Source organism: Populus euphratica, unplaced genomic scaffold (genome assembly GCF_000495115.2).
Source record: "Populus euphratica unplaced genomic scaffold, PopEup_1.0 scaffold17.1, whole genome shotgun sequence".
NCBI lineage: Eukaryota > Viridiplantae > Streptophyta > Magnoliopsida > Malpighiales > Salicaceae > Populus > Populus euphratica.
In genome coordinates this window covers 1,039,048-1,066,818 of record NW_011499884.1, presented here as the reverse complement: position 1 = coordinate 1,066,818, position 27,771 = coordinate 1,039,048, and the positions used below count along the sequence as shown (strand labels likewise).

Genomic DNA, 27,771 nt, shown 5'->3' with positions numbered 1-27,771 from the left:
ATTCTATAATGAAAGCAACCCATCACCTACCTACTCCTTCTCTCTCTCTCTCGAGAGAGATATATGGTATGGAGATTGCTTGCGAGGTGTAGATTTATTAGCCTTTGCCTTCACGAAATCAGAGCATTCACAATGCACAATGGAAAAAGAACTTGGAAGGGCAATTTTGCTCGTGGGGAGAATGTTGGGCTCCCACGTTAGAAATGCTAGGCAATTTGCTGGGCTTCCAAAGATAAGGCCTCGAGGAAATTAAGGTAAATTTGCCGCGTGGAATTGGAAATCGATGCATGAGGGTGAGAGAGACGCTTTTTTTCTTCATCTTTTTGTACGGTACTTTTAAACACAACCCTAGATTATTTGTTTATTAAAATTAAAAAAAAAAGAGTAAATATTCTTTTTTGATATGATTTGGAGCTTTTAAATCACAAAAGGTAAGAGATGTCTCAATCCAAAACCGAGTGAGAGCTCATGAAAAGTCCAAGACATCTCAGCCACTTTTCTATCCAATCATGATTTAACATGTTTGCGGGTTGCTCGGCAAAGCTTCTATTTTCGTTGATTTTTGAAAATGTTCTTGACTGGAATAAAATTAATTTTTTTTAATATTAATGTAAAAATAAAAAAACTGAAAAAATTTTAAATAAAAAATTATTTTAAAAGATACTCTACACCGCAATTCCAATCATCCCTAAAACGATAACAATCCCCCTTTATTCTAGGTCATTTATCCGTTCTGACATGGATTCAATTTTAGGTGGCATGTGGTCCTTTAGCCTATTCTCCTTTTTGTGGCCTTTTCTCACATGTTACTGTTGATTTCCTCCTTACCCACTTCCTTTTTAAACCTCGAATGCACTCAAACTCAAAAAAGAACACAACAGCCACATTGTTATACGACAAGGCAACTATACTTCTGATATTGTTACATTAATTTATCAAGCTTATGTCTCGAGAAGCAATGGAGTGATGATCTTTTGAATCTGGGCTAACATAGTTTAGTCCTATGACTAGCTCTGCTGCAGCTTTACCTCATCGAATCAATGGATCGAGCGGATCATCATTAAACTATAAAGGGTAAATCACAGAACACCTCCCTGGTGCTTGTGTTTCCGCCACATGGTCCCCATACAATGCAGTTTTTTCCTAATTACTTCCCTGAATTTTCACTTTTGTTTTTAATTTTATCACTCCATCTTTATTTAGTAACTTTTCTTTATTACTTTCATGTTTTTGGGCTATGTTGCTTAATAAAATTCCTTCAGAACTTTATAATGATCTCCGAATTATTGCAATATCCACCTTCAGATTTATGATTTTGCTTTTCAATTATCTCCCGAAAATAGATTAATTTAAGCGTTCCAATTGCATTAATTGATAAAATAAAAGAGAGCCTGAAATTTGACAGAACTCCAAATATCAGGGGTGATTTTTTTCCCTCAACAGAAGCGCAATCGCCATTCGGCCAGTCAATGTTTCTGTGATTGCAGAGATCTTATTATCTTACCCGGTCATGACAAAGGGCGGCATTACAACTTGCTTGACATGCATTTGCCTAATAGTGATTTGTCAGCAGGCATCATATATTTAAAATAGCAATTTAATCTATAGTTACTCCTCAAATACATGTGCATGTGTCTCAGTTAGAGTTTCTAAACTCTCAATCTGCGGCAAAGATGATGATGAAAGGATAAGATTGCACTCAATAGGATTGAAATATAGAAACAAATACACAAAAGAAATAATATGAATCATGTTGCGGATATATCAGGGAAAACTTTTACTTATGTATTTATAGATTTTTAGAGAATTGGTGATTTAAGTAAAATGAAAAAAAAAAAATTCAAGTTACCCTAATTGCGGGGGTTATATTTATTTATTACGTATTTATAGATTTTTAAAATTAACGAGTTTGTAGTTTTCAGGACAATCAAAACTTTTTTTACTTAGTTAATAGAAATCTTTGAAGGGATTTTGGATAAAAAGAATAATCAAATAATGGGTGCAAAATCTGAGTAATTCTGGTTAGCTGAATTAAAACCGGGATAAAATATAATTTAAAGAATTCTCCGAAACGATAATTTTCATCGGAACCATGCGCACAGTTAAAAAACTCTTTGACTGGTCTTGAGGAGGTGGGGTGATTCTTCTGTGATGGCTTCAAAGGAATGGAATCGGAAAGGGATTAAGTAAATAAACCAGCTGATGGGATCATCAATTTCGACTTATCTACCAAACGAGAGCAGAAATATTAATTAATGAACTGTTGCGTATTGTATTAGTTTCTTAACCACCTGGCTGGTTCCATTAATGGCTTCCTTGGAATCAAAATTAGATATGAATATAATATAAATGATAAACTAAATGATTAGATAAAGTGTTTGACATGGAAGTCCTTTCTTTATAAAAAAAAAAAAGGGGTAAGATTAATGACTCTCCTAGCATCAAAATTAATATATCAACTAACGAGATTCCAAGAATTCTCGTTAAAAACACCATCGTTATGTAAATTATCTTAATCCTGTTTTATCTGGTTTATAATCAAAATTAAAATGATTTGGATGTAATAACACCTTACAATATATTTGATGTTTGCCCTAAGAAAAATCCAATGAGACCCTAATGTACCCGCAACAGACCATTTTCTAGCATTGATTCTGATGTGCAATGGCTATTGCAACTGTGTAAATGGCAGAATTTATCGATTCAAGATCATATTTCTGTCCATCTGGAAGGAAACTCTGATGGAGACAAGGGGATGACCTGAGATATTCTTGAACGTATTCAACTGGGCTGTCAGACATCCATGCCAGGCCTGTATAATGATTTCCAGCTGCTTTTCTTGGTTAGCAGCACAGTACAGAATCAAGAACAGCCTAATTATTAAGAAAGAGTTGATTGCTAAACTCCAAAATCAAACGGTAACCTCCCCCACCACATGACCCACCCTTTTCAGGGCCATTACGACCCCGATGACATCCATATGTTTATCCACCCCCTACAATAATATAATATATACAATGAATAATTTAATGCGTCGAACAAATATGATCGACTGTGATTTTCTTTGCTGATTAATCTTCCTAACACACTCACCTTTTATTCTAGGATTAAATGATGTAAGCAATAAATTAGCTTTTCAGATATACTATCAACAACATGGATACACTCATCGAAGTATTACATCTCGCTTTCCTAGCACAGAAAAATAAAGATATATTTGTCGAATTTACTCTTACGTGCCTCACTTGAAAGAACTTGGTTGATAAAAAATACGTTATAGTGAAAGAAAACAAACTTAAAAGAAAGAGAAACAACTCACGATTGAGATGAGAGTGTTTTACAATATTATCTTTATCATGAGACCCTACCATTCATTTTTAAAAGATCATCAGGAGAATTACCATGCCCCCACTTCCCCTTCAGAGGGGGGAAGAACGCAGGGGATAGGAAAGTGACATTTTTCTTTACGTGTCTGTGTTTGTTATTATAATTCAAAGTATTTTTTAAAAAATAAAATAACAATATTTAAAATTCAACTTTCTTGACTTGTTATTCCATCCAATTTTATAAACAAAATACCATTGTTGGACCCCAAATGCACCATCCCCTCCTTTAGTTAGCCCAACTCTTTTGCATGTACTCGCCTGAGGTCCATGCTAAAAGGCCGAGATTTGTAGAGTTTCTTCGCTGCGGGTTTGCTTTTGACACCATTAATCTTGTAATTTTGGATATATCAGTGCAAATACATTTTCGATGGCATGTTCTTATCAATAACCTTTATCTACAGCTATAACTACAGCCTGCCCTTAATGCCAAACACGAGCTAAAATATATTAAACTATTTAGTTTAGAATTATTATATTATATTGGGACTAAAATAGCTCAGCTAGTCGGTAATTTCTTATTTTATTACTTGTACTAAAATTATCATTAAGAATCTAACTTAAATTTAAGTATTTTTAAGAAATTAAAATAAATTATTTGAAAATATTAACTCTTTCATTTATCAAAATATATATTTTTTAAAAACAATATAAGTAAGAAAGAAACAAGAATTAATACCTTATATAAGTCTTTTTAAAATAAATAAAAATACTAGATAATAGTTTTTTGTTTTTTTTTTTGTTTTTGTTTTTGTTAATGTTAAGGAAATAAAGATAAAGAACCTTCCGTGTAAAAAATCACGACTTGGAAAAGCAAAATGATCAAAGATTCATTATGTGGCAAATCTCTGAAACCCACTCATGAAGGCCGCAATGCCCGATGATCCAGCAAAGTAAAAGCCCAAACCATTAAAATAAAATCGAATCCGGGTCAATAAACCTCCCCTGCCCAACTGCCCTTAAAAATGGACCCCGCGGTCGCCGACCCAATCGCGATAGCCAAACAAGACCGATTGACACACAAACTGATGTAGAAGCTGGACCAAGACATGTCCGGGGGCGGCTCTATAGCCCCAGCTCCTGAGAGAGGGCGTCCCTTCGGCAGCACAAGTGACTGTGCAGCCGTCTCACCTACTGCAGATTCTGTGGTACAAGTTGAATCAAAAGGGTATCAGCCTTGATGAACTCCAGGAGTAATTAATAGAACTTGTGGATTTGACAGGAAAAATGATAAAAAAAAATGTGATGTTAGCAGTTTGTGGAATAATGCGAGTTTAAAGGAAGAAGAAAGACGAATCACCGGAGAGAGACATGGGCACTCAACGCTCTCACGTTGCTTTCTTTCAAAGAAGACATGCTCAAAGACTCCCGCTAAAATATCTGGCTTGCTTGATGGTCTTCTTCAAGTTGTATTTACCTAGCTTTACTCACACTTTTAAAATCTCAGGGTTTGTGGAATTATTTAATGAATATTCCAGTAAAAGTCTGGACTTGATTGAATGCAAGTTATTTAGGTGTAAATTTGGTGCAAATAATGATGTGTTAAAACGAAAACGGATAGATGATTGGCTTGATATTGCGCTTCCTAAAGAACTCCAGAAGACGCTTAGGGTTAGAGCATTGGGTGCCCATTTGTTCACTACAGGATTTGGTAACCAGTATGGACTATATCCAGTGACAATCTGCAGAATATGTAGAGATGAAGACACTTAACATTTAGGTTGTTTAGGGTTATTAAAATCATGCTCAGATTGATGAGAAGCCTCATTGGATCCTTGAGCTTTTGAGCTAACACTGCGGGAAGAAAACTCGACGTGCATGTAATTGTGCATTGGAATGTGAAAAAGTGAAGATTGCCTTGTATGCTCTGGAAATTGGAAGTCGATTTAGACAAGAATTCTTTTCCTGTTTCTATTTTCTTTTTCAATTTACAAGTCTTCCCAAATCTTAATATTCTATTTCACCGTTTTCCAAGACCTACAAGGGCCCGTGACTGTTAAGGTACATACATGAGATTTCAGGTTCATGACCCCTGAATGAAAAGAGAGAACACTGCATGTGATGTGCAAATGGGAGTTCATGAAACAAAGATCTAGCTCTTCTCTTATTGCAACCAATGTATTCATGCTTTGGTATGCCGGAGGTTGCAAGAATCACGAGTGTTTAAATATGTGATTTGACCTTGAGTTTATGATGTTAGGATTTGGTTGAGAAAGATAGAGATATCCCTGTACTTGTGAGTCGGCAAATATCTTTGGAGAATAGAGCCATAGAACTCTGCATATACATTCACCTTCACATACAAAAAAAAAAAGAAAAAAAAAAGCTTTTTTCTAAGTTGGTTCACATCTCTTGATTCTATTTTATGATATCAGGGCTATTCTTTCTGGTTTTGCATTGTTGAAAATAGTCTGTTATGAGATTAAGATATCATTAAAGCCTAACAAATTGAACTGGGAAAGTGAAACAATGCAAACACAGCACCTAGGGGATTGTAGTGTATTGGTTCAAGGTGTGAATTATCAAAGGTGGTCAGATAATCGCACATTGTTGTAATGGTAAATTATTTTTTGTTTTGTTTTGCTCTTCTTCTGTCTTCCCTCTGTCCCTTGATCACAGCAAGAGAAAAATGGTTATTTTGACGAAAGGCTTCGCAAATACACAAGTACAGCATATGAAATCGAACTTATTTCTGGTGATGTAAATATGAAGATGCTTAGAAAGATATCTGCACCAATTATGCTTTCAAATACTTGAGAGAGGATGCTGAGCTTGTAGTTTCAACCTTATGATTCTTGAATGGCTAAAGTACATTTGATCGTTGATTGAGGTTGTGCGAAGTCATTTGCATTTGTCACTGTTCTTGTGTTTGCTCTTCTTTTCCTGCCGGTAGAATGCCATTGTCTGCTACATAGTTTAATATTGTAAGGGAATTTTGGATTTTGATGTTTTGTGATTAGACATTTCCTGAGGGAAGAAAAGAAAGTGCTGTTGCAAGCTAAAGGTTAGCCTTCTAGGTTGGATGCAAAGGGAGTTAAGTCAATGAAATTATATTCCTGAAACATAAGCTTGAGTTTATAAAATTGTTTGTCCTGTCCCTTGTTTAATTGATACTTGTCTGTGAAACTTGTACACACACACACACACACACACACACACACACACACACACACACACACACACACACACACACACACACACACACACACACACACATGTATATAGGATATTACTACTTCTAAATGAGGGAAAGTTCTCTCAGGTCTCCAAAGTATTCTGTGCCGATGTAGCATTTAGAAGAAAGAGGGCCGATGCATCATTAAATTGGGAATGTGGAGGAGACTAGGTTACGGAGTGACTAGCGATGTTCTCTATGGCTTAAGGTCACAAGGCCCTTGTTTCATTGGGACCCGTGTTAATTATGTAGAGTTTCAACAATCACTTTGTACTCGGTGTTCCACTAAATATTTTTCAAGCAAATCCAAACAGATTTAAGAAAAGCCGTATTCCAAAGCCACATGAAGAAAATCACTTGTTTTGATTGCTCATAGTTTCCTTGTAGCTTAAATAATCCATTGAATCATCTGGTAATATAACGAGACGAGTTTGGACCTCTGGGTAGTTTAAGTGGGTTCTAATCTTAACACATCAAAGGCTCAAGTTATCATTAAAGGCGATGATTATTTGTTTCTAGTTTCACAATTACCAGTTTAGGATCTGATCTCAGAAAACAGGGTTCCTTTTTTTTTTTACTCATTTAACATCATCACAGCCTTTAGCAACGCTTTAATTTGCTTTATGACAAGGAAGAGCATATCAGGGCGGATATTATAGACAAAGTGCAAATTATCCATGACCCTGTTCTTCCCTCCTAGCACATCCCTGAGTTATTTCCTCAACCCGCCACTCCCATTTTGTTTCTCAGTTTTTCCTTTTGAGTAATTTATTGCTACAGTGCAAGTAATTTAAGTTTTGTAGCTTCTCTTTGCTTGCTTGCTTGGTTTTGTCAATGGCAGTTTAATTGTAATTCCTTGTATGGAGCGCTTAGCTTACGGTATTTTTGAATTTTTTTGTGCATTATGTATGTGTTGAGGACTGGCGATATTCTAGATCTCTTTTCCTTGCTTGAACCATATAATACTGATGCAGAAATTAGATGTTTATTTTCTGTCTTAAATGCTACTAGGTTTTCACAGGACAGAGTACGAGGAACTCGTAGCGAATGCCGTCGAGACAATTGGAAATTTGGCCCCGTTGCTTGATCTCTAAATTTTTAGCTTGTCAAAGCTATCTTACATCAAAATAACGTGAGAAATTTTATTTATTATTGCTTCAGAGATCAATTTTTTATTCTACATTATGCTTGATAAGTTTGTTAATTGCATTATCAAGCAGAGAACTATGTACAGTGCAAGCAGTTATGGGGATGCTGGGATCTGCAGTTAAAAGCCTGGCACTGCGCAGCTGCTGAATTACCAGGGCGTTTGACAATAGGTCCTCACAGTGAACCTTTCCTTCTTCCCTTTTTCCCACAGGTTGATGGTGCTTGTTGTATGACGTCTTTGCATAAATTCATACTGATGGCCGATGATCGTTGCAAATACAGAAGCGTTTAGCAGATCTTATGAGCTCACCTGCAATTGATGCCCAAACAGCTGCTGTTGGCACTGTTTACAAACTTGCAGAAGTTAATGTGGATTGCAGATTGAAGCTTGCTAGTGAGTGATGGTAAAAAAAATTACGAATAACATGATGAAAAGAATGCCATGGCAAAAAAATTTGTCAATAATTTACCGGGTAGCAGACATGACATTTTTGGTGTAAAATTTATTAAATTCAGGGCAGCTGATCGATTGCTAATTAAAGTGATTAAAGTGCTGCATCATGTATCAGAGGTTTGTTGGAAAGCGCAATGATATTGGATAGTCTGGTCTCTGAGCCACAGAACAAGGCCTTGCTGTTAGAATACAAGAATGCGTTTGCGGAGATTCTCTGCCCAGATACAAGATATCCTGATATATTTGCCAGAATATTGCATGAATTAACATCCACAACAAGCAACCAATTCACAGCAGCTCGTGGTGTTTGGGGTGTGTGATTGGAAAGCTTTTTCAGCTCTGGACCATGTACTGAAACATGATTAAGGTTTAGATTTTGTAAATGCCAACTTACATTAGGTGTCGCTTGTAATCAGAAATCGAAGCATTTTTTACCCGACCTCGTTGTTTGTTGCTATGCTCGTGCACCATGTCTGTGTTCCCCATGAAGAGTCGGTTTGTAAACTTAGCCCTCTCAAGTACAAGCGGCGTCAACTTTGACACATATATTTTGGGATTGGACTGGTTTAAAGTATTTTTTATTTATAAATATATTAAAATAATATTTTTTTTTAAAAAGATATTTTTAATAAAAGCATACTAAAATATCTAGAATATAAAAATATAAATTTTAATAAAAAAAATATTTAAAATTTAAAAGAATGCTATGATAAACAAACTAAAAATGACAATGCATAAAGTTGCTAAATAGTAAGGGCACTGACCTACACTATAGATTACAAAAGTATACAGACGTGTACGATGTATAATAGTCCAGCCTTGACTTTTTGATAAATAAGAATACATAAAACTGAATGGTAAGGACACTGGACCGCACCACATACTACATAAAAATACAACAGAGACGATGTAGAATGGCATAGCTTATTATTTTTCGGTCGGGAGATTGCATTTATTGGAATTTATTTTATTTTATTTATTTGAGTTATTTATGTTAGATAACTAATTGATGGGTTGAATAAAATAATTGAATGTTTTAGAATTATATTTTTTTCAGTATTTAAGACAATTTTGATGATTAAACAAAAGTAATAAGATTTTTTTCTAAATTCTTTTTTTTCCTAGCTTTTTCACTTTTAATTCTTAGTTTTTTTTCTTCAAAACTTCTTTCTTTCCTGCATTAATTTTATTTTATTTTTTATTATTCCCCGTCAATCAAACCAAACATAACTTGTTTATGTAGTGTTTGGAAACGTTTCTAAAAAATTTATTTTTTGTTAAAAATAATCATTTTATATATTTTAGATTATTTTAATGTGCTAATTTTAAAAATAATTTTTAAAAAATTAAAAAATATTATTTTAATATATTTCAATATAAAAAATATTTTAAAAAATAATTATATTTACATTCTCAAATAACCTTCAACCTTTTTTTTCCCCTAAGAGAAAAAACACTGTTTCCTTTAAAGTAGGTGCTACTGTGTCAGCGTTTTTTTTTATTTTCTTAACCTCTCTAATGTGTGATCAGATTTGAATTGCAAAATTTTTATTATCACCGGTGGGGAAGAAATATCTTTCTTAAAGAATTAATTTTTTATTTTTTATTTTATTTTATTTTTAATTTTTAGATTATATTAATATCAAAAAAGAATTTTAAAAAATAAAAAAATAAAAATTATTTTAATATATTTCTAAATAAAACACTTTAAGATATAACCATTATAACTAACGTTATCTAAACCTATCATGATCTCCATCCCAACGCATAAGATTATTTAAGTGGAATTTGAATAAACTATCTTAGTTGTGGAAAGCTATAATTTTACTACCATTTTGTTCCTGTTGGAGCACAGCGGAGCATCGATTTTGTATATAATTAGTCGGGAATAATGAATAATTGATTGTTTAATTTTTAAAATTTTAATGTAATGAACAATTACAATCATGACGACTCATAATTTTGTAAGCATTCCATAAAAAAAAAAAATTGATGAACCATTACCTGATTAAAAGTAATCGTGCAAGAACTTAATTGCAAAAAGTTTTTTATCATGAGAACTAAACAATATTTTTTAATAATACAAGGATTAAAAAACTTCCAACTAAGTACCATTTTTTAAATAAAATTATAACAGGGACTAGAATAAATGTTAGAATAAATGTTGAGAAATTCAAGAACTAAAATGGTACATTATAAAAAGCTTGATTTATAATCAACCAAAGGATGTAATGCATCAATCCCTATATTATATATAATATTTAGAAATGTGGTGTAAATTATTTTTTATTAAAAATTATTTTTTTATATATTTTGAATTATTTTGATGTGCTAATCTTAAAAATAATTTTTTAAAAAATAAAAAAAATATTATTTTAATATATTTCAACACGATAAATACTTTAAAAAACAATTATAATTATACCCTTAAATAGACCTAATACCATTTACTGCAATATTTTATATTTGGTTTAGTTAAATCATGAAGGAAAAAAAACTCAGTTCATAAAATTCGTTTAAGAGAAACTAGGAAAATTTATTTTAACAAGAAAAGAAACACGACAACGGGAAGACAGCTCTGGAGCTCGTAGTTGAGCTAAATTAGGCTACGGGAGGAAATTTTGAGTTACGAGTCAGAAGTGGCATCATTAAAAATAATGCTTGATAATCGAAAGCTTTAATTGGTTGTTGAGTTTTTAAAAAGAGGAAATCTCAGTTCTTTTTTTAATTATTTTATTCTAAGCGTATTAATTCATTGTCAATTAAGCATAACAAATATTTCACAATGCCACCCCTCAATTCATCAATTGCTAATGATAATTAAGTAATTAATTCCATTTACATTTGCTAATTAATTGTTTCTATCCAATGTGTCAAAACAAATTTGAATATTGTTTTAAAAGATACGTTTAACATTAAATCATATTAAATTTTTATTTTCATTTCCCTCCAAGCTCCGAATATGTACTATGATTCGGTGTTAGAGTATTAGAGTTTGCAATCCTAAAGAAAAAACCAAAAACAAAGAAAGAAACACATACACCCATGAATATTTTTCTCTATAGCCCATTTGTTTGTGTTATATGGTTGAAAAATACTTTTATGAAAAATTAATTTTTTTATTTTAAGTTATTTTTTAATGTTTTTAAATTATTTTGTTATATTTACATAAAAAATTAAAAAAATATTATTTTAATATATTTTTCAAATAAAAAAATACTTTCCAGTACATCCTACATATTCACCTCAACTCATGAAACCATGAATTTAAAGTGTAGGAGACAGGTGGGTTTGGGTTTAACCGGTCCAGCAATGTTTGTTCGGAGAAGTGAATGTTTGCCCATGTGTGCAAGACATCAAAGTTTATGTTTTTAGTTAACCGGAAGTGAAGTAGTGCAGGTTATTACAAGCCCAGGGGGGATTGATTGTTAACCTTTGAATTGCAATATTCCTCCTTTCGGCGCTAACAAGTCTTGAAATCAAAAGACATGGTCAATAATAGTATTGTATATTTTTATTCAGCAGCACATTCATTGAAAGTGATCTTAAGAGTTGGACTTGGTAGCCAAGAAATTAAGTTTGCTTATTCAGCAGCACATTCATTGAAAGTGAATGCTACTCCCTTCTTTTCTTCTCTTCTTTTCCTTTCTATTAATAAGTCAAGCAAATTCATGCCACCCAAGTTACACACCATCGTTTCAGTATTAACACAGACTTAGCATCATTTTAATCACAGACTAATTAAACTTATATTATACAATTTTATCAATCTCAATCATATTAAATGTTTATGTTTTAATTGATTTTTTTTCTTGGGTTGTTGTAGTTTGTGGTTGATAGATAAATAGATCTTTGAGTAGAGTGGAGCCCATATGAAGCGAAGCAGGCCTGAAATTTAATTTTTTTGTTTTGTTGTCGAGAATAATCAATAGATCGAGGGTACGGTGGCCTGAGATCTATTTTGTACTCATGTGCGGGACGGTACTATTAGTTAATATTTAGCCATATGGTCCTGGAACAAATATCCAGGAAACTTGCACTCCATAATTCTAGGTCTTATTCACAAGTGGGTTTCGTTTCTATAAATGATCTTAGACGTACTGGATACATAATTAATATGCCGGCCACTGATTAATGTGATGCTCCATGCCACCAACTTCACAAAACCTAGTGGTATTTTATGAGTTACCTTTTCCTTCTTTGCTTAGCGTGTGAGACGGGAAGACTTCACATATTTATCATGGTCGTATGTACTCCACCATATCTTTTTCTGCAAGTCTTTGTTTATATATCTAGAAGACTGTTTAATCTTAACAACTATATATAGTCAATGTGATATACATATCTGAAGACGCTACTTGCCGAGTTGAGTTGAAAACTAGTCAATTCTTAAATATCTTCTTCGAGGGTTTTTGTTTTCCATTAAATTGCACCTCTGTTGTTGTTCTGCCTTTGTCATCATGTAAATATCTCTTAGATATACTGTTGCACAATTACAATTTCTAGTGCATTAGTTGCACCACATTTTCGATGTTCATCTTAAAACTACATATGATGAGAAATAATATCCGCCTAATTCCCAAGTTCTCATCCTTATCTCTTCTGAAATCTTAGCTTTAGGTCTCCTCTCGAAAATCCTATGAGTTAGTATGTTTGGCAGTGGTTAATAGGGCTAGAAATTGTAGTTAATAAAATTATTTTTCTTTGTTTCGTTCTTGTTAAAGTGGAGAATTATAGGAGGGTATGTAATAATTACCCTGCAAAATTTGTGTTTTGAAGGGTAAAGTTTACATTCAGCGACTAAGATTTAGCTTCCAGTCTTTCGACTCTTTCCTTATTTTTGTCTCGAAAGCACATACAATTTTTATCTCTCTCCGATCACCACTAATAGTTAAATTATTTTCTCTGGTTAATTTTATCATTAAGCTCAATTATTTTATTGGAGAACACTCCAAAGCGTCCCAACTCGTAAAATGCATGCATGTGTATTTTATCGCTCGGTTTAGTAGCACGTAATTAATGTGATGGGATGGAGTGAATAATGTAATTAACTTCCTTCATTTTGATTGTAAATTAAAATGCCTTGATTAAAAAAATTCATGAATTTCAGCTTTACTCAAACCGGTTTTAAATTCAGTAGAAACGTCGGTTGACTTGAATTCAAAACCATTCAAAGAAATTTTTTTAAAAAAATAATTAAAAAATATCATTTTAACCAAATTGATTGGTCTGAATTGCATATTGCACAGGTTGATTCAATATAATCCAAATTAGAGATACAGCCATTACATTTTATAGAACAAAATTTTGTGAGAGAATGTCATTCATGAATGAGTTGTCTGAAATATTAGAGATAGCAACTAGCTAGCCAGCCAGCACCACATATATATATATATATAAACAAACACAAATAAGATTTTAAAAGCTCAATCTTTTTAAAGTCATGAAAAATTTATATATATATATATATAAGCCGATATTTATTGGAATAAAAATAGCGGGCAAGAATCCCACTAAACACCAATTTGACCACAGGATAATAAATAAACATCGGACCCGATCGGTGATACAACAGGATTGCACAAGGAAACGTGAAAACATATAGCTAGAACCATTACATTATAAGACCAATTTCAATAATGTTATATTTCGACACCAAAAGAGATGTGAAAATAACATTTTTATTTCATGTTAATAATTACTCCTGCATTCGGATAATAACATAATATCGCCGATTGAAATGATAATAACGACGGACGATGACCTTTTTTCCGAGATGATGTTTTTAATAAACAAGGGGTGCCACTCTAGGCACACGAACTGGAAAGTCATCAATCTCATCCATCCAAGGATTCTTCTCTTTGGCCGGGTCGATAGCTCTTATAGCACGCCACACGGCACTGTTGCACTTAAATCCTGAACCAAAACCTATTTGCCAAATTCTGTCCCCCTTCTTGATCCTTCCCTTGGCCTCGGAGTACGCCAATTCATACCACAAAGAACTGCTAGAGGTATTTCCAAACCTATAAAGAGTCATTCTTGATGGCTCCATATGCCATTCAGTGAGCTCAAGATTTTTCTCAAGCTCATCCAACACACCTCTTCCTCCCGCGTGGATGCAGAAGTGCTCAAATGCCAACTTGAAATCAGGAATATATGGTTTTATCTTCATCTTGAAGATTTTTTTGGCAACTAAGGTTACAAAGAATAGAAGTTGTTCGGAGACTGGAAGAACTAATGGGCCCAGAGTGGTTATATTCGTTTTAAGGGCTTCTCCAGCTATAGCCATTAGGTCTTTTGAGAGAGAGACGCCAACTCTTTGGGTGTCAAGATCCTCTCGTTGCAAGACACAGTTGAAGGACTTATCATCTGCACCCTTATGTGTACGTACAGTACGGATAAGTTGATACTTCGAGCGACGACGATCAAATGTCCGGTTGGATAGGAGGGCTGCGGCTGCTCCCATACGGAAGAGGCAGTTGGTGACAAGCATCGATCGGTCATTGCCAAAATACCAGTTGCGAGAAATGTTCTCGGTGCTCACCACTAGGGCATAGGAGTTGGGATGCACCTGGTACAGTGAAGTGTCAATCCTTGTAATTATTATTACTTTTATAATATAAAGGAAATATTTAAACCTGGGACCTTTTGACACGTACATTTAAAATATGTACAAACTTGTGCTTAATTTTAAGAATATCATACATGTGTGCAAATCATGCTATATATCAACCGTCTTCAAATAATTCAAATTAAATTGCTAAATCCGAAAGCGGCACCTTAAAAACCTTAAAAGTTTGCCATTTGAAGTAACAAACCTGTAAAAGGTCTTTGGCAAGATCAATAGAAATAAGTCCTGCACTGCAGCCCATACCACCAAGATTATAGCTCAAAATGTTCCCTCTAAGCTTGTAGTGATTCACAACTCTAGCTGAGAGAGACGGCGTGGGATTGAACAAACTGCTATTCACCACAAGTATTCCTATGTCTCTAGGCTTCACCCTTGTTTTGGCCAAGAGATCATCAATTGCTCCGAACATCACCATCTCTGATTCCCTCCAGGATTCAGCCATGGACTGGTCTGGCGGGACACGCATCAAGCCTTTTGGAGCATAGGTCATTTCACCATAGCCCGATTTCTCTAGGATTTTCTTTTGAAAAGCTAAGCTTTGCTCTGTGAAAATCTCGGACGCTGCAGATAACTGCATGAAGAGTTCTCTAGATGTTATATGAGCTGGTCCGGGCTTGTAACATGAAAAATCTACCAAGTAAACTTTTCTTGGACGGCTCATGAAGTAGAGTGTAGCAGTAAAAACAATTGAGGTTGAGGAAAGAACTACTGTCACAAAATTGAATTTGAATTGATTCCAAAGCTCATCAACTGTGAATGTTGAAAGATGAGCAAAAATCGCGCAAAGTACTGGCATAAGCATGAGGTACATGGCATTGGAAACCAAGTAGTGGTAACCAAGTTTCACACATTTGAGCTTAAGAGATAAAAAGAAGTTTGGTAAGGTGTTTTTCTTCCTTTCGGGTAGAGGTTGAGGCAACACAGGTTTGTTTTCCAGGTTTTGTTTCTTCTCATCTGCCATAATCTACCAGTACCAATGAAGTTCAATTGGCAACACCTCAATTCAGTGATCAAAGTTCGAACCTTCGGTGTCTTTTATATACGAGTGGTGTGCTTGTACTACATTTTTTTTTATTTTTTTTACCATATTTATAAAACTTTGCCAACCGGATAGATTAATGTAGGAAATTCAAAATTCAAAGCTTGAATCGGTTAGGTTACTACTTGAATTATTAACCAGGATTTTGACCAGCTAAAACTGGTTTTTAATAGGTAATCCGGTTCTAACTCAGCCGAGTTAATAGCCAATAAAAAAGCACCCAACACGTCCACGACATTATGGGAGTGTTAACTATTGCGGCGTGGCCCTGGTTTTTTTTTTTTAATAATTTTTTTATTTTAAATAATTTTTTCTTATATGTTAATATGAAAAATTAATTTAAAAAATATTAATAAAATATTATTTTAATATATTTTAAAAAAAACCACTAACACAATTTAAAACTATCTATTTTGATGAAGACGCAATCAATAGTAACAAAACAATTATCCTTCATATTTTCAACAATCTGCGAAGAAACTCGAACTAACCCTTTGAGTGAAAGTTTTTGGGTAATGAGTGTTCTGTTGAGTTTAGCTCGGGGATTAAAAGATGCACGAGAATTAGCAGAAGAATTAATGGGAAATTAAACTTAAGCTAGGCTGAAACGATTTCAGCACAAGCCCCTGTGGGACAAAACCACGTCGTCCATTGTCCACTTTTTCTTTTTTTCTTTTTTTTTAAAGCATACAGTTTTAGCCTTTGCTATTAATTTTTTTTATAGCAAAATTACATGAGATGTTCTCTCTGCTCTCGCTTTGCTTATTGGTTTTTTATAATTAACAGAAAGCTATAGTGGAAACTACTGCTTATTCAGATCTATTACCCCGTGGATTACAGTAATCTGTGTATTGCTTTTTGATTTTTTTTTTAATATTTTTCATTTATTTATATTAAAGTAATTTAAAATTAAATATTATAATTTATTTTTTTATAAGGTTGAAGTAATTTGCAGATTTACTTGGATAACTCAAGTTATATTTATTTATGGGTTTGAGGAGGTGTTTTTTTAATTGAATTTGAGTTTATTATCATTTATTTGTTTCTTATATAGTTAAAAAAAATATAATTTAGAAAAAAAACATGTTATTAAAATTTATAAAATTTATGAATTTATTTGCATGTTAGGCTGGTTGACATTCCTCACGAATTTAGAAAGTTTAATTTTTTTTTTAATTATATTTATAGATATTGAGTTAATTATGAATTCAGTTTTATAATTAATTTTGATTTTTTAATAAAATTATTCGGGTTTTAAAAAATATATTAATATTCAATTTTATAATTATTTATTTTTATTATTATATAATTAAATAAAAAATTATAATCATAATGAAATCTCCGTTTATTGATTTGATATGTGAGCTCAAATTACATGATTCACAGGTTTGCAGGTTAATTTACTAACAGACTAATTTTTATTTTTTTTCGTGCTTTATTTTTTTATTTTATTTTTAAAATTAATTTAATTTTAAACAATTAAAAAGAAAACAAAAACAAAATATGCTGAAAGGGAGCACAAAAACAGAGAAGAGAGGAGATAAAAGGGCAGTGGTTAAATGATGATGTCGGTACGATGGGTGAATTGTTATGATTTGTATAGTTGAGGGTATTAATGGGGCCGCGGCGCCATGATAGAATGCAGACCGCTGAATACGTCCTTTGTTTCTTGGACTGTCATTTCATTCAAACACCGTGGTAGTTCTTTGCTTGACAAAGATTTTTGGGTTCGGTGTTGTAAACTTTGGGTAGATAAGTACAATATTATTATTGTTTTTATTAAAATTATTATTATTTTTATTATAATTAATATTATTAAAATAATAATTAATAAATTTTTAAAAAAATATTATTAATATTAAAAAACAACCATGTATCTTAATTTATCAGTAAAATTAAAAATTATTATTATTTTTATTAATATTATCATCATTAATAAATTTAAAAAATATTTATTAACATTACAAAAAACTCACAAATTAAACTTTAAAAAATTAAATCTATAAAACTTTAAATTAAATGATTTTAATATTATTATTATTAATAAAAAATTAAAAATATTATTTTTTTTCCACCTGTTTTGTTTTAATCTTAGTTGTTTTTTTTTGAAAAAAAGCTAAAAATAAGGTGATATGTTAATATATTAAATTTAAGTAGTTATAAATCTAGTAAATTGTCAAATCTAATATTTTTAGATTTAATCAAATATTAAGTTTATGTTTTTTTATAGAGATAATTATTTTTAGTTTAGTTTAATTTTTATTAAAAAAATAACCAAACTAGTGTTTTTTAAAAAATCAAAATCAATCAAATTTGGTTTAGTTATTTTAATACAAAAATTATTTTTTTTAATTTGACTCGGATTTTTGTATTTGGCTTGATTTTTTTATTTTTTATTTCAATTCATTTTTTATTTTATAATTATAAAATCAAAATCAAACCAAACAAATTTTTTATTTCAATTCATTTTTTATTTTAGAATTATAAAATTAAAATCAAATCAAATTGTTAGTTTTTTAAAATTTTAATTTTTTTTTATGATTTGATTTTTTAATTATTTTTTTTAATTTTTTCAATTTAATCTATTTTTTATTTTTTCGACTCATCCCTACTTTTTGGACTTCTAGAATCTTAGACTTTATGATTAGTAGCTTACTCTTTTACAAGTTAATAATATTTTATTATAATAAGTCATAGATATTTTATTTATATTTTATTATAATGAATTATAGATATTTTATTTATATTTTGACACATTTCATTCAAAAACAGACAAGTCATATGCTATAAAAGAAAGCATAAAAATCCTTCCTTAAAGGAAAGTTCCAATTTTTTTACAACTCCCTATTACATATTTATTTTTAAATTTCCTTTCTACAACAAAATTGTACCTTTTCTCTAGCAATACTTACCTAAGCTTTAAAAAATCTTTAAATTATCAAAAGAAATCTTTTATAGGAATCAAGCATTAGCCACCGTTTGTTTTGATTAGAAAAAATTAATCAAATCATAAATAATAAAAAATTAATTAATTATTTAAGATATAAATCTTATCCAAAATCTCACGAGTAAATATCTGAACCCCATCAGAAATCATTTTTAAAAAATACTGTGACTTGGGCACCAAAAATTCATTTATACTACTGTGATTGGGTACTTAAAAGTTTGTATTTAAATGACTCAATTTTCTTACACATCTAGACAATCGTACAAAATAAAAATTTGAGTTTTGGAGTGCGGTTACGAGTAAATTAATCCCAAATTCATTCTATATAATATTTAATTTTAAGTGGTATTATGTTGTTTTATCAATTGGTTCGAATCTAGATATTTAAAGGTTTTTTTTTCTTACCCGGATATTCTCCTATAATTTTTAAAAGGTGGTGGATCAAAAACTGGGTTTGAATGGAAATATTACAATTATTTAAAATAAATTACTTTATAATATTCACAAAAAATATATAAAATCATGTTATAAAAATATTGTAATTTTTTCTTGACTTCAAACTAAAAATATGACGTAAAAAATAAATTGGTTACCCACCTGAATCAATACGTAAAAGATAACTTTTTGTTCTTTATTTTTTTTTAAATGTCCATGAGTGAATATATCATACTTTTTCAAGGATGGGGCTCTCCTCATATTTAAAAGCAACACAATCATATTAGAAAATCTAAAATCATTATTTTTTTTAAATTAATGATTTATATTTCATTTCACTAGCTTAATGGGCGGTTGCTAATGATTTATAAATTAATGATTTATAACACTTAGGTAATCTTGATGTTGTGCATTTGTATCCATAGACTATCGACATTAATTTAATTTATAAATGCCTATGTGGTTGAACGATCCCTTTGAGCTCTAATATTGAAAAATCTATTTTCCTGTACCTAACCTCTATTTTGTTTTACAAGGCACGTTGCTTTCCTTCCCCAGATGCCCTCTTTATAGTTTGAGATGGGCTCGTGCTGTCTAAGGCCCATAATGATTAGGTTTCTGGGCCTGTTAAATGTTGGCTTATAAATGATATGCTAGATACTTTCAAACTCGAATCACTCTCCAGGTAGCATGTGCCATTACACGCACTTGAGTAATCTTTCATATATCGTATTTTTACTACTCTTCCTCTTTTCTTGCTACTAACTGCGTTTTACTTTATATCATATTAGTTTTATGACATGAGTGATAAGATATTTAAAGGTTATTTGAGTTTTTTTTTTAATTTTTTATAATTAATTTTTTATAATTTTATATTTTATTATTTTGATTGGCTGAGAATTAAATTTTATAATTTATTTTAATTTATTTTTTATGAGTTTATCTTAGGCTCATTATATGGATCAAAGATTTGATAAATTATATTAGGTTGACTTGTGCTTTTTTATTCCTTTTCAAATTAATTTTCTTCTGGTTTCATCCTTAAATGTTGATTTAATTAAGAGTTATGATTTATAATTTATTTTAATTTATTTTTTATTGGATTATCTCAATCTCATGATCTAAGTTTAACAGGTTAATCGAGTTGAGTCGATATTTTTATCTTTTTTAATTTATTTTTTAAATTTTATTATTCATCATTGAGCTAAGTGATAAATAGACTTCAATATCTTTTTTTATTTGCTTTTTATGAGGTTCTTACGGTTTCATTACCAGGAACGTAGATTTTACATGTTAACTTTAGTAAATCTTAGTCGATTCAATATCACTACCAGAAATTCATCTAAAACCAACAAAATTACTGACATAATAATTTTATAGGTAAATTTTTATGATAATTACCGACAAATACTAATCTATCGGTAATTTAATTGGTATATACTGACTAAATTATAGACAAAATATATAAAATTAAAAAAAAAACAACTCGATGATGTGGAAGTTTTTATGAGCGATTTCACCTACGGAATGACCGAAAGATTCAAATTAAAATCTCCATGTAATGACATGACCAATTTACAATTAGAATTACCATGGAATCACAAATATAAGATGTCAGTTAGTGATTCTATCAGTAATAGTTAATATATCACCACTATGTCCTCCTATATTTTTTTTTCTTTCTCATTTTAACTCTCCCGTCCTAAACTGCAAACAACTCCTTTAAAAATATTTTTATTCGATTGATTATGAATTTTATTTAAACTGCAAACAACTCCTTTAAAAATATTATTTTTTTCAATATAAGTCATTTTTTTTAATTTTTATAATTACAATATTCATATTCTGATTGATTATGAATTTTATTATTTTTTATATATAAATTTTTTTAAAATTATTAAAAATTTATATAATTATTAATTTTAAAATCTACGGAAACAGTTGGAAAACTCGCAAGCAGGTTTAAATATTATCTTAAAAAAGTAAATAGAACGCAACCAAAGAACAGAAAAGGAGAAAATAGTCAATGGTCACTTCATATATCGCACTTCACTTACATATAACAATCGATCCATTCTTCAAGAGAGAGAGAGAGAGAGAGATTCAAGAGGCGATAGGCAGCACTTTAGGCACATGAACAGGGAATTCATCAATTTCATCAATCCAAGGATTCTTCTCTTTGGCCGGATTGATTGTCCTCAATGCATGCCACACTGCACTGTTACACTTGAATCCTGAACCGAAAGCAATCTGCCAAGTCCTATCACCCTTCCTGATTCTCCCTTTGGCCTCAGAGTAAGCCAATTCATACCACAAAGAGCTACTAGAAGTGTTACCAAACCTATAAAGAGTCATCCTTGAAGGCTCCATGTGCCAGTCAGAGAGCTCAAGATTTTTCTCTAGTTCATCTAACACAGCTCTCCCTCCAGCATGGATGCAGAAGTGCTCAAAAGCCAACTTGAAATCGGGAATGTATGGTTTTATCTTCATTTTGAAGATCTTTCTTCCTACTAAAGTAGCGAAAAATAGGAGTTGCTCTGACATGGGAAGGACTAAAGGTCCTAGTGTTGTGATGTTAGTTTTAAGGGCTTCTCCAGCAACAGCCATTAGGTCCTTAGAAAGCGAAACACCAACTCTTCTGGTGTTATCCTCTTTTTGGAACACACAATTATAACACTTATCATCAGCCCCCTTGTGTGTTCGAACAGTGTGGATTAGTTGATACTTTGAGCGGCGGCGATCGGATGATCGGTTGGAGAGAAGGATTGCAGCTCCACCCATACGGAATAAGCAGTTGGAGACAAGCATGGACCGGTCGTTGCCGCAGTACCAATTAAGAGTGATGTTCTCCATACTGATCACTAGAGCATAGGAATTGGGATGCACCTGTTACAACAAAAAGTGAAAGACACTATAGCTTATCTCATTAATCACACAGCTTCTGAAACACCAGTTGCAATATTTAACAGAGAAATGATATTCTCCATGCTGATCATTAGTTCATAACATACAACTTGTATATATCTGCAGAACCCAACTTGCAGGTGAGCTTCAATTTCATGAAAAGAGTATTAATCACACAGCTGGATATATCTCAAATGAATATTCCCCGCATCAACTCAGCCGGAGGACCACTATTTTTTGTTGGTGCTTTCTTTTCTTCTATTTATGAAGGGCGTCTATAAACTGCTACCTAAGCTATAATAAATGCAGTAGTATGAAACATCATTTTCCCAGACCTGTAGTCGTTGTGTGGGACTATCATTTATTGCTCGAAGTCTACCTTTTCTTTTTAAATTAGATGACAACTCCCGTCTTTAATTCAAACTCACTATACATATAGGCTTATCACTTAGTATTGATGTCATTTTAATTCTAAGTTGATGATTCCGACCCGAACAGGTGTATATTTTAAAAATTATTATCTTACTTATAATGAGTAGGGTGTGATTCCGATCTAAAACCCGTCTGTAATCTAACCAAAAGTATATTTATATGTATTAAACACGTGCGTGCGTGTGTAATATTTTTATTTTTATTATTTAATATATTTATGTATTCTTCAAATATCTATTATCTATTTCAAAATAATAAATAATCGATAGATAATATCCATGTATGAATACTTGAAATTGCATGTTATCACCTAAGAATACCAGCTGGACATCTTGTGAATGCCACGATATTATTTAGGGAACTGCTCCCTTTGTATCAGATATCCATAAGTACCATGCTCCTGTCAGTTGTCTCCCCATTCTAGAGACTAATTAAGAAGAACAGATTGAAGAATTTAACTTTAAAAAAAAAAAAAGGAAGGATGTTCAAGTTTTCATACCTGCAGTAGCTGCTTGGCAAGATCAATAGAGATGAGCCCAGCACTGCAACCCATACCACCAAGATTATAGCTCAAAATGTTCCCCCTGAGTCTGTAGTGATTGACTACCATGGCAGAGAGAGACGGGGTGGGATTGAACAAACTGCAATTCACTATAAGAATGCCTATTTCCTTAGCTTTAACCCCAGTTTTGGCCAGGAGCTCATCAATGGCTCCAAACATCACCATCTCAGCCTCCTTCCTTGCGTCCTCCATGCCCGGCCTTGGTGTCATCCGCATCACTGCCTCAGGGAAGTAAGTATTTTGTCCTAAACCAGACCTCTCAATAATCTTCTTTTGAAAGGCTAGGTTCTCTTCACTGAAGCTGCCTGTTAGTGCTGATTTCTCCACGAAATTCTCTCTGGTGCACATTCGAGCGGGTTCTGGCTTGTAACATGCAAAATCCAACAAGTATATTTTTCTAGGACGGCTGGTGAAGTAAAGGGTAGCCAAGAAAACTAGAAGGCCTGAGCAAACAGTTACTGAGACAAAATTGAATTTGAGGTGGTTCCAAAGCTGGACGAAATCTTGGATAGTAAGAGTTGAAAGATGAGCTGATGCAATGAATAGGAGTGGAATAAGCAGGAGAAACATGGCATTGGAGATTAAGTAATGATAACCAAGTTTCACATATTTGAGTTTAACTGATAGAAGAAAGTTTGGGAGGGTGTTTCTCTTCGTTCCAGCTGGTTCCCTATCATGAACCGTGACTGATTCTGGTCCCAGTCTTTGTTTGCTCTGATCCTCTGCCATTTCCGGGGCACTTATTAAATAACCTAAAAAAACGCAAAGTCTTGGCCTGAATGCACGAAAACGAAGAGGCTCCAGAAGGCTAAATGGAGGAGGAGAAAGAGGAGAGAAAACTGTGCTGCCAAAAGGGAAGAAATGTATCGGATTTTAAAGAGAGTGCATCGAGAGAGAGGGTAGTTCTCGGGAGGATGCAACTACCCCAACGAACTTTTAATTGTTCACCCGCCATGGCATTCAATTTGCCAGCTACGAAATACAGGTATTCATTTTGTACACAAATAAAATACTATTTTCTTTTCATGTTTCCTCAATTAGGTCAGCTTGAGCAAATCTAATTTCGAACCTTGCCACTCCTACCCAATGGTGACCACGGAGCAGGCAACGTGTCCGCTTGGGCCACACCTGCCATGGGGTTGATGCCGAGTATTTTCAATATAAACGTGGTAAACAATATCACAGTTTATCTCCATATATTTATCAGACATATATTCTTATCTTAAAAGAAAGAAAGAAGGATATTCGGTGTCCAAGTTGTTATTATTATAATTATTATTATATCTATGTTAATGGACTGTGGGCAGATCGAAGATTATGATATTTTGACTGCCTTCTTCCTCCGTTTTCTATTTTTCTCTCCTTTTCATTCGTCTACTTTAGATATGGTACGTTAGGGAAAGCGGATGACTGTGAACACATATCTAGAGAGAGAAAGGGCGGGGGGGGGGGGGGGGGGGGGGGGGGGGGGGGGGGGGGGGGGCAGATAGCCTGATACGATTATATAATTTCTGGTCATGTGCACGTAAATATGAGCACGTGTCACGCATAAAGGCAAATTACAATTACACATGCTTATGTATGTATGGATGGATGCATGCACTGGAATCAAATTAAACACTGGTCGCTTCAAATATGACTGTTTTATATTTTTATGATGAAATTATGATGGTTGTTTTTTAAAAAAATTTATTAAAATAATATATTTTTTAATTTTTAAAATTTATTTTAACAATATATCAAAATAATATGGAAATATTAATTTAAAATAAAAACTAATTTAAATTTTTTAAAATAAGAAAACAAAGCAAAAAAAATAAACAATGAAACGTCGACCAGCAAGGAGTCACTAGAAACCAAAGTCAAGGTCAGTAGATAAGGCATTAATTATTAGTTTGATCTAGTTCCGTTGCCCAGCCTCGCTGCGAGTACAGAATACAAGTGTCAGCAACATTTTGGCGAGTTAGAAATAATTTTTAAAAAACAAAAAAAAAGTATAAATTCATAATAAAACCAAGTAGTTTATTCATTCAAGGCAAAATAAAGACCCTAGTATTTAATTTTTTTTAATACTTTTAAACGAGAACATTTTAAACTAACAACGGCATCACGCAAAACTCATTAATCCGACAATGAACTTGATCGGTTCATTAACTTTATTTTTTAAAATTAATTTTTTGAATTTTACGATGTTAAAAGTAGTGATATATACAAAGCACTTGTATAAAATTTAAAGAAATAATAAAAGAAAGATAATACAAAGAGTTGTACGAAAAAGAGCGTTTACTGATTAAAAAAAATTATATAATCTTATTCAAAAGAATGTAAAGATTAAAAGATGTTTTATGAGGTAATACTGCATGAAGTTTTTAAATTTATTTATTTTGATAAAGACCAATCAGGACAGACATTTCAAACATTTTTCTAACTAATTTATTGTAATAGTTTCAATCTTGGCTGAGTCTCGTCCACCATCTGCCATGTAAAGGGACGACGTGTCCTCTATGGTTTTAGATTCCGATCATCAGTTGGTTGAAAAACTAAGTTGTAGGATTTTAACTTAAAAAAAAGAGTCGTCCTTCAACCTATTTTAACATTAAAAAGGACCCCTGAAACATAAAGGAAACAGTTTCCCAGCCTAAAATAACCTTAATTGAGTCCAAAATACATCAAATTAAACTGAACAAAATTTATTTTACGTGAAGAAAACATGGTTGGCACTCAATGTGAGAAAAAAAAAAAGAATTTATTTTACGTGAAGAAAACATGGTTGACACTCAATGTGAGAAAAAAAAAAAAAAAAAAAAGAAGAAGTTTGGCCTTTCATTGGGCTTGGATGACATGGGATTGGGATTTGATATTGAATTAAAATATTATTAAAGAAATAAAAATTAAATTAATAAAAAAATATATCTGGCACGTGTAACACGTACAAAATGAAATAATTGAAGCCCGTCTAAAATATGACTGGCACATGCAACGTTCTCATTGGAAATATTTGGGAACATGATTTTTTTCGTGTTTTTAAAAAAATTATTTGTTTTAAAAAATATTTTTTGTAATATAATTTAGATTATTTTAATATGTTAATGTTTAAAATAATTTTTTAAAAATAAAAATTATTATTTAAAAATTATTATTTTAAAATAATTATAACTATATTTTCGAGCAACTGAGAAGACGTGAGCAACTTCCTCATAGCTTTGATGGCGACCGTCTTTAATAACATTGAAATCGCCTTTATGAGGATTGCTTTCTATGAAGACAAGAGCTGACTCTAATAACCCGTTCTTCTTTTCCATCTCTCCCTCTTTTATCTTCTCAGTCTGCGTGCTTGATTTCTTTTTGTTTTTCTATTTAGAGACAAAACTGCCAATGAGGGCTGTCATTTTTTTATATGTCAATTCTAGTCCCATAATTTTTAATTATTTGAAAAACATAAATCTTGAACATTCTTTCTGCAAAATCAAGAACCTATTAAATATCTTTCTTTTTTTTACACCTTGAGATCACTCGATTATGTTCATCAGAACAAACCATTAAGGCCAATATTAGCTCGATACAATACACTGTAAAAGGATAAACCTGAAAAATCAGAACCTTCGTGACTGAAAAAAAGGGGGGGGAATGCCAAATAGAGTCTGTGTGTGAACCGGCGAGCACCGGGCTGTTCTAGTGTTTTGTTAATTAATGTTACTTCGAAGTCAACAAACTGCCATTGGCCTTAGCTTCCACCCTCCTAGTTGGAAGAGTTTGAAAATTCTCACAGAAATTTAAATGTTCGGGCTATTTCGAGTGCACAGACGTCACAAAAACGGGTCCCAGAGAGCAGCCCTATCGAGCCTAGAGAGAGCGCTGAGAATACGATTGACACTATTTGTCTTCAAAAATTATTATTTTTTAATATTTTTATAGGTTAGTATTAAATATATTTTTTTAAAAAATAAAAATATATTATTTTAATATATATTTTTTTAAAAAATAATTATTGCTGTACTCTCAACCAACCAATAAGCATGCCTAGGTAACGTGTGAGATTTGGGACCTCAACAATTTTCCAGGTGCCTAACTTGCTTGCCAATGGACACGAACATCAATTACCCATTAATACAGCCATGCCAGAAAACTAGATTATAAAGAGGCTTACATAGTTGGCAAATGACCTGAGAGTGGAGCACAATATTATTATTTTTAAGAACCCAACTTATTGTTCTTGGCACAACCTTTTTTATTTTTATATTTTGAATGACGGAAACGACCCTCGAACCCTCGGTGAACTCCATTAATTCTTCCAGACCTTTCCTCATGGGACCGATCATCTTTCCCAGTCATATGACGTGGTATCTATTACAAGGTGGTCTGTTGAGATATTTTTGGTTCTGCTGCCGAAGGCCACAGAAGCCTGACGTCTGGGTTGCTTCTTCCCGAAAATTGAATTTGAACAAACCTTTCTCCAATGCCCACCAACTGTTTGGGAAATTTACCACATGAAACTGCAAGGGGGTTTAGGCACAATTGGTTATGCTGCTCTTGATATGATATGCTGACAGAACTTCGAAGGATATTCATGGGATTTTTTTCCCAAGAACCCTCGCGTTCTTAATAAGGTTCCAATTGTTGTTTATTTTTATATTTTAAAAATATTTTTAAAAAAATTAAT

The 27,771-nt window shown here is 32.3% G+C and overlaps 2 protein-coding genes and 1 pseudogene across 2 annotated transcripts; 1 reads left to right on the top strand and 2 right to left on the bottom strand.

The window, feature by feature from the left end:
• Nucleotides 1–4,432: 4,432 nt before the first annotated feature.
• Nucleotides 4,433–8,481, top strand: LOC105130064 (armadillo repeat-containing protein LFR-like; annotated as a pseudogene).
• A 5,145-nt stretch (nt 8,482–13,626) lies between these two features.
• Nucleotides 13,627–15,896, bottom strand: LOC105130001 (3-ketoacyl-CoA synthase 19-like). Its single transcript, XM_011032303.1, has 2 exons — nt 14,980–15,896; nt 13,627–14,732 (listed from the first exon to the last, which is right to left on the bottom strand). Exons 1-2 carry the CDS (start codon nt 15,751–15,753, stop codon nt 13,947–13,949), a joined length of 1,560 nt encoding a protein of 519 aa, XP_011030605.1. The 5' UTR covers nt 15,754–15,896; the 3' UTR covers nt 13,627–13,946.
• Nucleotides 15,897–21,270: 5,374 nt separating this feature from the next.
• Nucleotides 21,271–23,972, bottom strand: LOC105130000 (3-ketoacyl-CoA synthase 11-like). Its single transcript, XM_011032302.1, has 2 exons — nt 23,049–23,972; nt 21,271–22,099 (listed from the first exon to the last, which is right to left on the bottom strand). Exons 1-2 carry the CDS (start codon nt 23,838–23,840, stop codon nt 21,317–21,319), a joined length of 1,575 nt encoding a protein of 524 aa, XP_011030604.1. The 5' UTR covers nt 23,841–23,972; the 3' UTR covers nt 21,271–21,316.
• Between the last annotated feature and the right edge of the window lie 3,799 nt (nt 23,973–27,771).

What these genes read in the sequence shown, in the direction of transcription:
- LOC105130001 (XM_011032303.1), bottom strand. Translation starts at nt 15,753, where the DNA reads ATGGCAGATGAGAAGAAACAAAACCTGGAAAACAAACCTGTGTTGCCT. An exon ending in TTGCCAAAGACCTTTTACAG is followed by an intron (nt 14,733 to 14,979) that starts GTTTGTTACTTC and finishes TCACTGTACCAG; the next exon opens with GTGCATCCCAACTCCTATGC.
- LOC105130000 (XM_011032302.1), bottom strand. Translation starts at nt 23,840, where the DNA reads ATGGCAGAGGATCAGAGCAAACAAAGACTGGGACCAGAATCAGTCACG. An exon ending in TTGCCAAGCAGCTACTGCAG is followed by an intron (nt 22,100 to 23,048) that starts GTATGAAAACTT and finishes TTGTTGTAACAG; the next exon opens with GTGCATCCCAATTCCTATGC.